Here is a 13,000-nt window from a genome sequence, read left to right as displayed (position 1 = left end):
TTTAAGATACTGATCCTGATTTCTAAATGACAGATCCTTGGCAGTATTTCTTTCTTTCATTAATAAGGGCAATTGGCCTGAATCAATAGTGTGATTATTTTCTGCAGTGGATTTATTAGATATGTACAGTGTTTCACAGTTCAGCTGGAAACATTTCTGTAAAAGTGCTGTGCAGAACAGTTCGCAGCCTCATTCTTCTTGTCAAGGATATAAAAGTCACGTCCCAGTTGTACCCTGATGGGATGGCAACTAAGTGAGGACCTGGTTTTCCATGTTCAAAGGATGTTTTTCTGAGAGTTGTATTTTACTAAGGTAAAACTATCAAATATACATATGAGATGTCTATTTTCCATTTATATAAACTCTACAGCCTACTTCTGCACTAGACTCTTGAGTATAGTCCATGTAAGATAATTTTCCCCAGGTTCAGCTTCTGCAGTATTTTCTTAGGTAAGACAAGCTGTTCTAGGTCTGGTTTTGTTGCTGACACAGCAGTTTGAGGGTTGTCGATTTCCCTGGTGTTGTAGAATACTGGTGGTACTTTCTGTTAGTTGTATCTGTCTATTGACGAGCTTGTTACGCTTCTGCTGACTTTTGAGTCATTGTGGAGAGGCTGGGTTATTCTGTGGCCTAAACAGAGAACAGAGATGTTACTGTGCTAGATACCCAGCTAGAAACCATCCTTTCTCCATTTACGTCACCCTACAAGTGCAGAAGTACAGCCTTCTTTTCTGCTTTAGTACTCTGGGAGATGTATTATGTTTGTTGGTGCTTTGAGTAGAATAGGACAAGATTGAAATACCAGGTTAGAAACAACAAAAAAGCACCCCTTCTGAATGGATATGTGGACAAACGTTTTGGTGGGGTTTTTTTTCTCATTTATAAACTGAAACTGTTGTTAGGGTCAACAAAATCTGAGATTGATTAACATTTCCCTAAACAAGGCCATCTTCAGCTTGAGCAGCGTATGCTGCAGCATACATCCCAAATAGCAGACTTGCAGTCAGAAGTTGGCTTTGATGGCCCTGAAGGTCTCTTCTTGTCCTGCGCTCCCCTGAAATACTGTCCAGATCCGGTGCACTTTTATATTCTTGAAGACCTTTAGCAGTCAGCTAACAGTGAATCAGTGTATTAGTTCAGAGAGTTAAAAGCTAAGGCTGAGGATTTAATATTGGCTCTTACAACTTTTGCCATTTTTTTTTTTTATTTTTCCCCTGTGAGAGAGGCATGTAAGCGCTGTCTCACTTTACCCATGCCTGACATGAAGAAGATGGTATCTATGTATTGCATTAGGAGAGTTCTCTAGAATTTCTACTGTGCTTTGACGTAGATGAAAAGCATGTGATGGAAAGTAGTAATAGTATTTGAGTGTCACCACTCATTACCGGTGGATATTTTTCCTTCCACCCAACAGCTTTCCATTTGAGCAATTTTTTAACAATTTGACTGTTTCGTTATTGATCCCATGAACTTTCTGTCTCCTGAATGTCAAGTATGTCTTGCATTACTACATTGGTTTAGTGGTTGTACATTGAGACACATGAAGCTAGCATGCAGGAGATCATTTTTTTTTCATGCTTAATGAAAACTCAAAGGCAGCAAAGAAAAGCCATTAGTCTGTATTTCCCTTTGACAAGAAGATCAAGTGCATTTATAGCATTGTACAGCTTGCAACTTTAATGAACAGAATTAGTTCATCTATTTCTCTAAAACATTAAATAGAAGTCTAGCTGTAAAAAAAAGATGAGAACAGTTTGTTGTTTTTTAGTGCAGTGTTTGAAATATATATGGGTTTTTCTCTTGGCTTTCCAGACGTGGTGTTTCAGGCCAGTTTCTGTGGCTTATCAATGTGTATGATATTTTGAGTCAACTTTAAGTTTTATTGTTTAATATGCACTGCTTAAATATCAAAAGAATGTCTGCTCTGAAGGGTTTACTGTGCTGAGGAAGACAGGGAGTGCTGCAAAGTGTTATATATGTAAGAACCATGCCCTGGGCATGTAGGTGTGAGGATGAGAGTTGCTGCTATGCAGCAAAAAGCAAGCCAATAGTGCACTTGATGGAGGAATCACTAAGCAATAAAATAGCACAAGACATTTGGGGTTAATGCATTCTAATACTTTCTGAGGGGCACCATTTCCTTGCCCTACCCCAGCTGTAAAAAGTATTTCTGCAGCTTGTGATAACTGTATGCACTGTTGGCATTTTCTATTGTCTGCTGTTTGCACACACAGAAAATCCCCAGTTTTCTACAGGTTGTAGTGGTCCCTACTTTGCCATGGCAGCCTGCAGGTTACCCAGGTGGCAATATGCCCAGACGTTTTATTTGCAGATAGGAGGGAGATATGCAGTTTAATTTCTTTTTTATTTTCCCAAACCTGAAAAAGCTTGACTTTCAGTCATCTCTGCTGGAAAAGGGTAGAAGCTGTTCTCCTGTTACTGACTGCCATGGAGCTCAGGAGATGTGCTGGGGCCAGAAGTTTGATCAAGCAAAGAGAGCAGTGGGGAGAGACAGTCTATGTGTTGTCATGTCGTTAATCATGACATTCATTGTGCTTAATAACATGACATTAAAAGTTTCAACTGGAGAGAGGCAGAGTGCCCCAAAACCTTTTAGGAGCTCTTGTGCTGGTGGTTATTTCAAAAAATAACATGGATGCTCTGAGACTTCCAGGGCATATTGTGTGTGCCAGCTTCCTCTCCTGCAGATGAGCGTGGTTTGAATTGTTAACATTGGTGCTGTTAGGCTAACGCTAAATTGTTCCTGCTGCTTTTTTGCTCTCTCTTTTTATGGCTGCAATGGTTAGGTGTTACGATGCATGTGGGGGAATAAAATATCTTCCTCTCTAAAGTGCCCCTTCCATTTTCCTAGGAAAATCAGGGTTTTGTGGAGTAGCATTTGTTCTTTAGACAGCATACATTTCTACATGGCCAGATGGGAGCAGGACCTCAGAAGCTTTTTTTTCTTTTTTTTTTTTTTTTTTTTTTTATTTTTTATTTTGTTGAAATACAGAAAGGTTTAAGAACCTCTGAATGGGAACACAAGTTCTAGAAAAAGAGACAGTTTTGATTTACAGGTCTCCAAAGACAAAGAATCTACCAAGCCTTGGAGAAAGGCAATAAAGTAAATGACTATGTCTGACAAAGTAAGTCAATGACAAAGCTAAGGCTGGAATCCCTTGGGTCCGTCTACTGTGTTAATCTCCTGTCTACATTTCCACCTTTCTGATCTATGAGGAAAGCTCATCCACATCTGCAGCAGCTGTTCTGCCAGTGAACAACATTTCACAATCTTCTGAAATCTTCCCTGTGAAGTGTGAACTGCTGTAGATGGAGAGAAGCAAGTGTAAGCTGGTCCCTCAGGGAAGGGTTAACTTGGCATATTTTCACAGCTGCAATGTATTATGCTACTGTAAGGCCCTTTTGTAGTAGGGGGTCAAAAAATGTTATGCATTGCAGGGAGAAAGAAGATAAATTAGGCAGCTTAAAGACATCTTGATAGCTTACCTAATTTGCCTCTTACTCACCTTTGCAGAAGCAGTCCCTGTATATGCAAATGCCTGCAGAAGAAGAGATAAAACAAGATTTTCAAGGCAGTTTGAGCTCAACCACCCCGAAAGAGAAATGCCACTTTCTAACAAAAAAAAAAACACAACCCACCAAATGGCAAAACACTAAACAAACTTTATAGTATAAATGGCAAAAGACATCCTAAAGCACCAAAGACCTTAATTTTTCTTTGCTCCCGACCCCACAGTCTAGAGGGGAGATAACATTATACCAGCTACCTCAGGGCACAGGCAACTTTTTTCTTAAAAGCTCCCTGACTGGGATTAACCGAATCAAATATTTATAGATCAGTACCAATAGTGTGAAAGATTATTTCATAAAGGTTCATAAATATATCTCTATTAAAAAGACATTTGTAAATGAATTCATGGTAACCTTGAGCAGATGATGCTTATACCTGCCAATATAATCATGCTGTATTGGAAGCAGTAGCCTAGAGCTGTAAATAGTACCACATGGGACAGTGTCATTAGATAATCTTTTCTCAACTGTATCATCTTCAAAATCTTTTCCTCTTAAGATGAAAATGTTCAAGAAATCTACAGATGGTTTAACTCCAGACCATTTTCATTATGTTGAAGTAGTTCTCAACTTGCCTCTTCACAAGCTTACTTCATATGGTTTTCTTCTTTTAAAAGCTAGATCACAGGTAGTAATGTAAAAACAGGAAAAATATACCTTATGAGAGAATATTTGAAGGATACAAAGGCAGAACTTCAGGAGGTTAGATTTGCCATTGTACAAGTTGGTTTTAGCCTTTTGCTGTATCAAAGAGGTAATCCTTTCAAGTGCTGCATTAGCTCTGAGAGCTCAGGTTTATGGTTCCGTTAGACCTGGGACACAGAGCATCTCCATTGCTGCTTGGCAGAGCCGGGCAGGAATCCCCTGCACCTGCCACAGCACATCCTCCTCTGCACCACATTAGCAGATACAAATACATTGTAGAGACCACATTTTTTATGAATCTGTGTAAGCACTACTGCATGGTGGTTCTAGTTTAGGCCACATGGAAGCATAAACCAAGGAAAATTTCATAACCCAAGAGCAGCATCCAGGTTTTTGGCAGGATTGCCAAGTGTTTGCACAGCTGTTTTACGTTCAGTTGTGCTAAATTTGAAATCTAGGGAAGCTGTAATATACATGCTTAACTAAAAATAAACTACATATTGGAGTCAAATGTTTGCTCATTTATTAAACACTTAAATATTTAAATGATACGTTGCCAGATTACAGAGTGTTGCCCATTTCCATCAGTGAAATTATTGATCCGGTAAAGTGGGTCCAGGAATGGTACATAATATCATAACACAGAGTATATTAGCAGGTCACAGTATACCTGTGTAAGTAGATCCAGCATGTTACTCAAGTGAAAATCTGTAACTATTGGCCAAACACGCCTGTAATGTTTGCCTGCTCAAGTGCTGACAAGCTCTGAAATAAACTTCACTCATACCTCAAGTGTCATTCGACTCTGTAGTGAAATGCTTCCTCTTCAGTTCCATTTGTACGACTTGTAGAATTTTTTGCCTGTGAATCAAGTTTACAGTTGTGCATGTATTAAAAATTAAGCAACCCCGCAGTGAGGACTTTGTTGCAATCATTTTTTGATGTTACAAAGCCCTTAGTCAAGCATGCTGCTCTAACAACAGCAGCTGTTCAGAAGGTGTTAAGAACTCCATTAGAGAAAGAAACGGTGAAGATTTGTGAGATTCAAGAACTGCAGGTTTAGTGAGATGTTTACATTTACTTTGATTGTGTGACCCTGGACGCATTTGCATCAGTCATACAGAGCAATCCAACCCCACACAGGATGCAGTTTTCAGGTTGGAATGAACAGTAACATAGATGGATTTCTTTCTTTCATTACAACTTACATTTTGTATGGCACCTTTTCTCTGTTCTTATTTCTGGTGTTTTCAAATTTAGCCTAAACTATGACAGATTATTTTGTTCCTGACTTTTCCAGTAGTCTTGGTTTGGTTTATCTTTCCTGAAATGACAAAACAGAAGTACAGGGAGCTCTCTGCTAATGAGGGTTCATTGCTGCCTTAAGGGGTTTGTTTTAAGCACTATATTGTGGATGCAAGTGGTTCAAAATCACTGTGGGGTTAAGGATGAACACGATCAGTTGCTTGTTGTTGTACACTTCTTTGGCCAAGTTTGACTAGAGAGGACAATGTGGTGAAGGGTTTTGTCTGTTTTTCAAGGTGAGTGGAACAGAGATTGACATCTGTTTTGTTTCCTAAAATTGTGTGCTTACAGGTACCCAATATTCATATGTTACATTTTAAAGCAAATACAGTAGTTCTGCCTCTCTTAAACTGCAGCAAATCATTCAGACTGGTGAAGTATGTTTGAAAAAGGGGAATACTTTCTGCAAATACTTCAAATTTAACTCCCAATAAATTAAGTGTAATAAGTGTATGTTCAATTTTGTTTGACCAGCTGTCATAGAATCACAGAAAGGAAATGAGGGAACAAGCTGTTAGATGGCTTCTTTATATCACAGTACTTGTCTGGATTATCTTTAAGGTTTGGGTTTTTTTCTTCCCCCCCCCCCCCCCCCCCCAGTTAAGTTTAACATCTTGTCTTTGCTCTTTTTAAATGTACTAAGATAAAGTCCTCGGAGAGATATTCCTGTAGTACTGGTATATTCCCTTCCAAATGTTTGTAAAAGAAGTAAATTTCTCCCTTTCAACATGGGAGGTAGTTCCTTCTTTGATCTTCTCTTGGCTTTTGATAGTTCTTGTGTTTGATCCTGAGCTACATGTAGTTTGTTTTTTCCTAGTACTACCAGAAAACTATTCTCACAGCTCTCCTTTCAGAAACTAGACAAAAGAGAATTTTGAGGCTTTGTTTATTGAATTGGGGTGGGGGAGTGCAGCGCAAACAGAAGGGTATATCTCTGTAGGCGTAAGTTCAGCAGAAAGTCTGGTAGATTGGCATTAGCAACGGACAATGCTTATGAGTTAGAATTATAAGAAAGGTTGTGCTTACCTCTGATTATATTTTCTTTGCCTTTGAATACCACTTCATATACAAAAATCTCTCCTTTGCCAGTCTTAAAACTGTCTCTTATATATGCATGTGTATGAAGACAGGTAGGCACATATGGACCAGTCTGGTTTAAACATACAGTTTTGTAATAAATACACCTAAAAATTTGTATTCTTTTTCTTTGATAAATGCTTGGTGGTAGTTCAGTGTTTGTCAAGCATATGGTTCTTTACAGCGGGCGTCTTCACAGTGCTGCCTTTGGGGAATGCTGCTGAGACGGGAATAGCTCTGGGTGTCAGCGCTTTCCTGTGCCAACTGCTTGATCAGATGTGAATGTTCTGCTCTAATAATGTGATTCAGAATTAAGAACCCAAGCTCTCGTGAGATTCACTGTGACCAATGGATGGAGAGTAGACCAAAGCCATCACACCTGCTTCTCCAATGCTCTGTAGAAGTGGTCATGCTTAGTCACCAACTGGAGACCTGTGCTTTCAAAACTTACTCTGTAGCCTTTTTAAAATCAGTGCAGATATAGAGGAACTTTGGAATTTTTTTTCTGTATGTCATCAGTATTTGCAGTAGCAGAAGAAAATTCAGTCATAATTCAAGCAAACATTTAGATGCAGTACACTGTATCCAGCAGCACTTTTAAGCCTCATAGCCACTGCACTCAGTTGTGTTATTAACAATCGCTTTTAAGTCTGTATGTCCTTTACTTTCTGAGATGTACATGATACGAGACAGGAGTAGGAGTTGCCATACTTGCTATACTCCAGTCAGCATGGATTTCTTGGTGTTACTGCTTTTGCTGCTCCACTTCAGATTTGTGTCTCATGTCTGGCTCCTTGTTGATTCTTTTAAGTTGCTCACAGATAAAATGTAGCTTATTGTGATAGTCTAGGCATGCATATTGCTAACTTACATATAACTCAGTAGCCTGCTATAATCCATGGAACATCTGCCTTAGTCACCACTTCAACCTAAAACCATCTGCAGGTTTCAAAATGAGATCAAACCTACATTCCTAGAGCACCGTCAAAGAAAGAAGGTGGAAGGCCTTGGCATGCTTTGGTCAGTCTCCTCAGATGAGGGTGCTTCCTAGAAATAATGCACTTTCACAACGTGCCAAAATACTTGAAGTGCACAGCAAATGATGCTTTCCAGCCAGAGCTGTGTTCTTGCACAGCTGTGATTGTCTTGTGGAAAAACTCACACCACCACCAGAAGCCTTTAGCTGACCTGAACAGCTTAGTGTCAGTACTCCAAGGGAGACTTAGACAATAGCAGAAGATACTGCATGTACAGATCTAGCTTACTCTTCATTTTTGGATCAACTACACAGATACATTGTTAGCATTCTCAAAAATTGCATGCCACACACCTCCTCAGATTTACTCCAGCCTTCCGACTTGTTTCACCATCTGTGTGGATATTGCCTCGCTTGGATCTTGTAAGCATGGGGGATGTTAATAAAGAGCACAGGCTTAGCTATATTTGTTTAGGATATTCACTACAGTTTCAAATTTTGCTCAATTCTACTTTATAATTTCACTAGGGGTTGGACCCTCGTATGTTGACAGTTTACCTAATTTCCGTGGAGCACAATATCAGAAGTTTCACAGAAATGGAGGTAGATTGGGTTTCCATCATCCCTCTCTCTTCCTTTAATCTGACCCATGTCTTCATCAAGTACGGACCCTACTACTGCTTTTTGCTGGTAGGCAGTAAAAGATACTTTGCTATCTGATTTCAATTACCTTTCCAGGGTACAACCCAGTTTATTCCAGCTCTTGACTTCTGCAACATATTCTCTATCCATACTCGTGGTTTTTTCTCATACTTTTTGTTTGGCTCTCTATTTTAATATGTATTTTTTGTCATACAGGTATGCCTGGAGCCATGGCCTGAAAGTTCCCCCACATCTATGCAAAATGTTCCAGACAGTTTTGTACCATTGTCTTCAGGAATTATTTTTTTTTCTTCTCAAGACCTTTGCCAGTTGTCTTTGTTAAGCAGCCTTCCTAACTTTTCATAGTTAAACCAAATTTTAAAAAATATTTTTTTCAAGTAAATGTTAATAGAGTGGCAAGCTTGCAGTTCTTTAAAAACAAATAAAATCCTCTCTTTTCTCTAGCTCACTTATTTTTTTCCACCTAGAAGAGACTTGTATAAAATAAATGAAAAATTTAAACCCCTGGAAACTGGTCCTTCTTGTCATGAAGGCTACTAAAATTATCACAATTATTCAAGCAGCCTTAACTGTTGACAGAAGTTTTTGTTTGTTTTATATAGCTACCCTATTTGATTTAGAAACTACTAAAAATATAATCATTTTAGAGACCATCTGCTTGAAATGACAGTGCATACTGGAAGTAGATTTTTAAACTTTTTTTTTTCCTGCTTTGTTCATTATCTCTCCTAAAACTGGTGACATCAACTCAGTATATGGTGCTAAGGGTTTCTTTTCTGAATCGATTTTCTACTGAAAGTCCAAAGTGCACAAAGCCATTTCCAACAGGTATTCGTACTCACTTATTTGCTGACTTTTCTTTTGGGAGATCAGAGGGGAAAAGTAGGCACAGCCTTTTTTTCATGTGTAAATACCATGTCAAGACTGCAGGTTCATCAGAACAATTAACCATACCTTTGATGAAGGGACCTTTTCTTTTTACCCCTTCACTACTTCTTCTGGCCTGTATTCCAGGGCAAGAGGAAGAAGAACCTGAGCTGGTCGTCATGGTCCATGGTATACTATTGCACATAATAGGCTTTTTGGTTGTTTGTTTTCTGTTCAAGCCATACATATATTATGAAGGAGGAAATTTCCTTTGGCAGCGAATTTGGTGGTAGAAGTGCCAACACTTTGAAGTATAGTTATTCAGTATAAAACAACTCATTCAGATGTTCCCCCTCATTGTCTTGTCATACAAGCTGTTTTCTTCTGGTATTTTGTAACCTCTTCAAAATACCAACACCTCCACTTGGCACCTAGGATTGAAAATAAGAATAAATTAGAAGTGGAGGTAGGCTAATTAATTTTTCCTCAATAAGGTTGGTGGGTTTGGGGTTTTCATATTTTATCTTTAAAAATTTTCTGGAAGATGTCTTTGAGTGGCTGAGAGCCATGTATATGAGAGGCAGATCTAATATGTTCGAAGAACCTGTTAACAAGTGTTACCATGGTTAACAGTAAGAAATCAAATATAAGAGGAAGCTAACATGTCAAATAACATTGTTTCTGTCTCCTGTGTCAATTTATGATTTGCTTCTGGGTTTGTACTACCCATTTTTAAATAGAAATAAGTGCTTAACCAAAGAATCGCTTCTTTTAACAGTGTCATAGTAAGCTGATACACACAGAAAATGTGGTGTTAGCCATCTTCAGCTGCTGAAGTTTCTAGTCTTCCCTGATACCCCTTACAATGTTGTCTGACTTTTCAAAATGTCAATTCAATGTTAAGATCTTTCTAAACATATGCAAAAGGTCTCTTGTAGAAGCTTCCCAATAGTCTGTATCATCTAAAGGTTCAATGGAATAGTCCATATATAGTTTATTATTGCATCTTCCTGGTTTCTTTGTATTAAACACTTAATGTGAAATGTAATATTCATGAGTTAACATCTGTTTTGTCAGAAGAGAAATAGATTAAATTCTGAGTGTATTTTTTTTTATATCTCCTGTTTATGTTCTGATCTTCATAAAAATACAACTGTAATGACAACTCTCAATCTGGTAAACATCTCATATGAGAAGAGAACAGACAGTACCTCTGTTCTGTAGTAATTCACTATTATTGTCAGATGAGAGTTGTTTCAACAAAATGTCTTGGGAGAACTATTGTATTTAAAGTGTGAGATGCCTGATTTTACTTGAGACAGACTGAAGAGCTACTGTGAATTCCCCCAGTGATGTATGCTCAGCCTCAGTGCAGCAGAATCCCTGTAATCTGAGATGGAAATTAATGATCAGGAATATTTTTTCAAATATTACAGCTGGACTCTGCCACAGCTCTTGTGGGTTGTTTTTTTTTTGGTGATGAACTCCCAGGTGAACGGCAACAGAGAACCTATAGACTTTTTCACAAGTCGCCTCTTTCCCCTAATTTGACTTTCTTACCTTGTACATGTAGCATTAGAGGGAAAATGAGAAAAATATTTATATGGCACAAAAAAATAGCTCTTAGTGAAAAGGCATGTGAGAATTAGATATCTCATGCAGAGTGGCTGTGTGCAACTCTGGTGCTTGAGACACAAAGTCCAAAGCCATTTTCATGAATGATTTTACCCTTAAACACAAAAGGGAAAAATTACCTGAAGTGACAGATTGATTTTAGGTTCAGTTCTGGAAGCTGTGGAATACCTGCTGGGACTTGTTCAACACACTTGTATTCAGTTGTTTCATTTGATGCTAATAGTGTTTCATGCTTTGTAGGATTAAAGTACAAAGTTTGAGGTTTTGTATTTGCCTAGCTGCTTTAGATTGAGTAGTGTGAATGAATATTTAAAAGCAACCTGACATATAAGCGTTTACTGTATAATTGTAACATTACAAAATCACAGAAGGGCTGAGGTTGGAAGGGACCTCTGGAGATCACCTGGTCCAACCCCCTGCTCAAACAGAGCCTGAACTGTGTAACAGTTTTACATTGAGCATAGACCTTATCTGGAAAAAAGTAAACAAAAAGACAAAATAAGCCATTACTTTCTAAATAAGATAGCAATTTATACCAAACTTGCAGTAAGTAGAAAGGACTTTTTGACAAACCAGCATTTCATAGCAAACCATTTGTGGTTCTGCTTCTAACCTCCATATTTTAATAGGAAAATATAATGATATGAGCATGTATTTTCTTTCTTATAGTAAGATTTCATACAACCATTTTAATTTAAGAAGCTTTAGCGGTTAGAGACCTAGTTCCATAAAGTTATGTACTCTAATTACATTTGATATAACCTTTTCTTTTCTTTTTTTTCAGAGAAGTACAGTTTAAAATGAAAAATAGCTTTTTATTTTATTTGATGTTTGCAGTGAAAATAATGGGGGGAAAGAATCAAGATTTTACTTGGACATGTCTGTCATCCTTTTTGACCCAGCTGTTGCCACATTTATCCACTAACAGCAGAATTTTTGATGAATCTTTCTTATTTTCACACAGAGAGTTTGGATGGCGAGATCCAGAGCTTCCAGAAGTTATACAGATGTTACAGCATCAGTTTCCCTCAGTACAGTCCAATGCTGCAGCCTACTTACAACACCTCTGTTTTGGAGACAATAAAATAAAAGCGGAGGTAAGATTTACAAACCCTTTCTCAGCACTGATGCTGTCTACCATTTATCAACACCAATTGTTAATATGTACTTGAAAAAGAGTTACAAGAGAAGTCACATGTGTATGTCTGGATCCATTTTATTCAAGCTTTCACTTAAGTAATTTGTTATCATTGGAGAAATTTTAAAAATGCATAAAATAACATTATCACTCATTTTTTGTTTGGTTTTGAATTTTTATTGATTGGATACCATTTAAACACTGTAACAGTAGTTCAGTAAACAGATAGCGGCATAGTCTTAATCTCACTGAAACATATGAGCATTTCTATAGGATTTTCAAAGAGTGACGTTTGGATGCTAAGTGCAATCTCAGAAGATGAAAATTAAGCAAACAGATTCTGAATCAAAGCCTGCTTTAATGTATAATTGTGTGAATAGAGTTTAATTTCACCGGGTTTTCAGCTTGAACTATGATCATTTGTCTGTGATCTTGAAATACAGTGCAAATTGTATCTAAAATGTAATTCAGGCAGCACTATAGACTGTTCTGTACCTGTAGCTGATCGGTACTTCTTGCTTGCTTGATCCCTGTGGTTAATGGGACCAGTTCAGCTTTTGGCACAAGTTGAAACAGAAGGAAGGCAGCTCTGAAGGATGTGACAAACACACAGGAGTCAATTAAATCTGAATGCGTGAAGCAGTCACCAGCCCCAGCTGCCTCCCCTGGCCCTCTCAGAGATACTGCTAATCAGGGACATGTGGTGTGTACATAAATCTGTGCCTGTACTGGCATCTTTTAGCCTGGCGTGTAAAGGTAAACTGAGATCAAGATCTGCTATTGCTTATTTGTCAGAACTGTGCAGTGATGCTCACTTGCTAGTGCTTCATTTTCTTCACCCTCAGCACATACCTCTCGTGGGTCTGTCTGGCTGTAGCTTTCCCTTCTAGGCTTTTTCATGCAGAAGAAATCCCCCAGTGAGTAAATAAGTATCTGGTCTGCTGGCACTGGCAGAACTGCACTAGTTGAATACATCACCTCAAACATCTTAGAAATAATAATAATAAAATAAATCCTTACAGAAGTGTTAAAATGAAGAATGTTCATGCACTGGAAAAGAGAACTCTGTTACAGGTATTGCTGAAAATTTTAACTGCATGCTT

The 13,000-nt window shown here is 38.1% G+C and overlaps 1 protein-coding gene across 9 annotated transcripts in view; it reads left to right on the top strand.

Annotated features, from left to right (window-relative positions):
• Positions 1 to 13,000, top strand: part of CTNND2 (catenin delta 2) — a 679,250-nt gene that overhangs the window by 492,997 nt on the left and 173,253 nt on the right. For all 9 annotated transcript variants that reach the window (XM_037380649.1, XM_037380646.1, XM_037380644.1 and 6 more), the window contains one exon: positions 11,724 to 11,856. In XM_037380649.1, coding sequence (XP_037236546.1) covers positions 11,724 to 11,856 — 133 coding nt within the window. The remainder of the gene's footprint in view (positions 1 to 11,723; positions 11,857 to 13,000) is intronic.

Source organism: Falco rusticolus, chromosome 3 (assembly GCF_015220075.1).
Source record: "Falco rusticolus isolate bFalRus1 chromosome 3, bFalRus1.pri, whole genome shotgun sequence".
Lineage (NCBI taxonomy): Eukaryota > Metazoa > Chordata > Aves > Falconiformes > Falconidae > Falco > Falco rusticolus.
The sequence above is the reverse complement of the archived record's forward strand: the minus strand, read 5'-3'. Positions and strand labels throughout refer to the sequence as shown.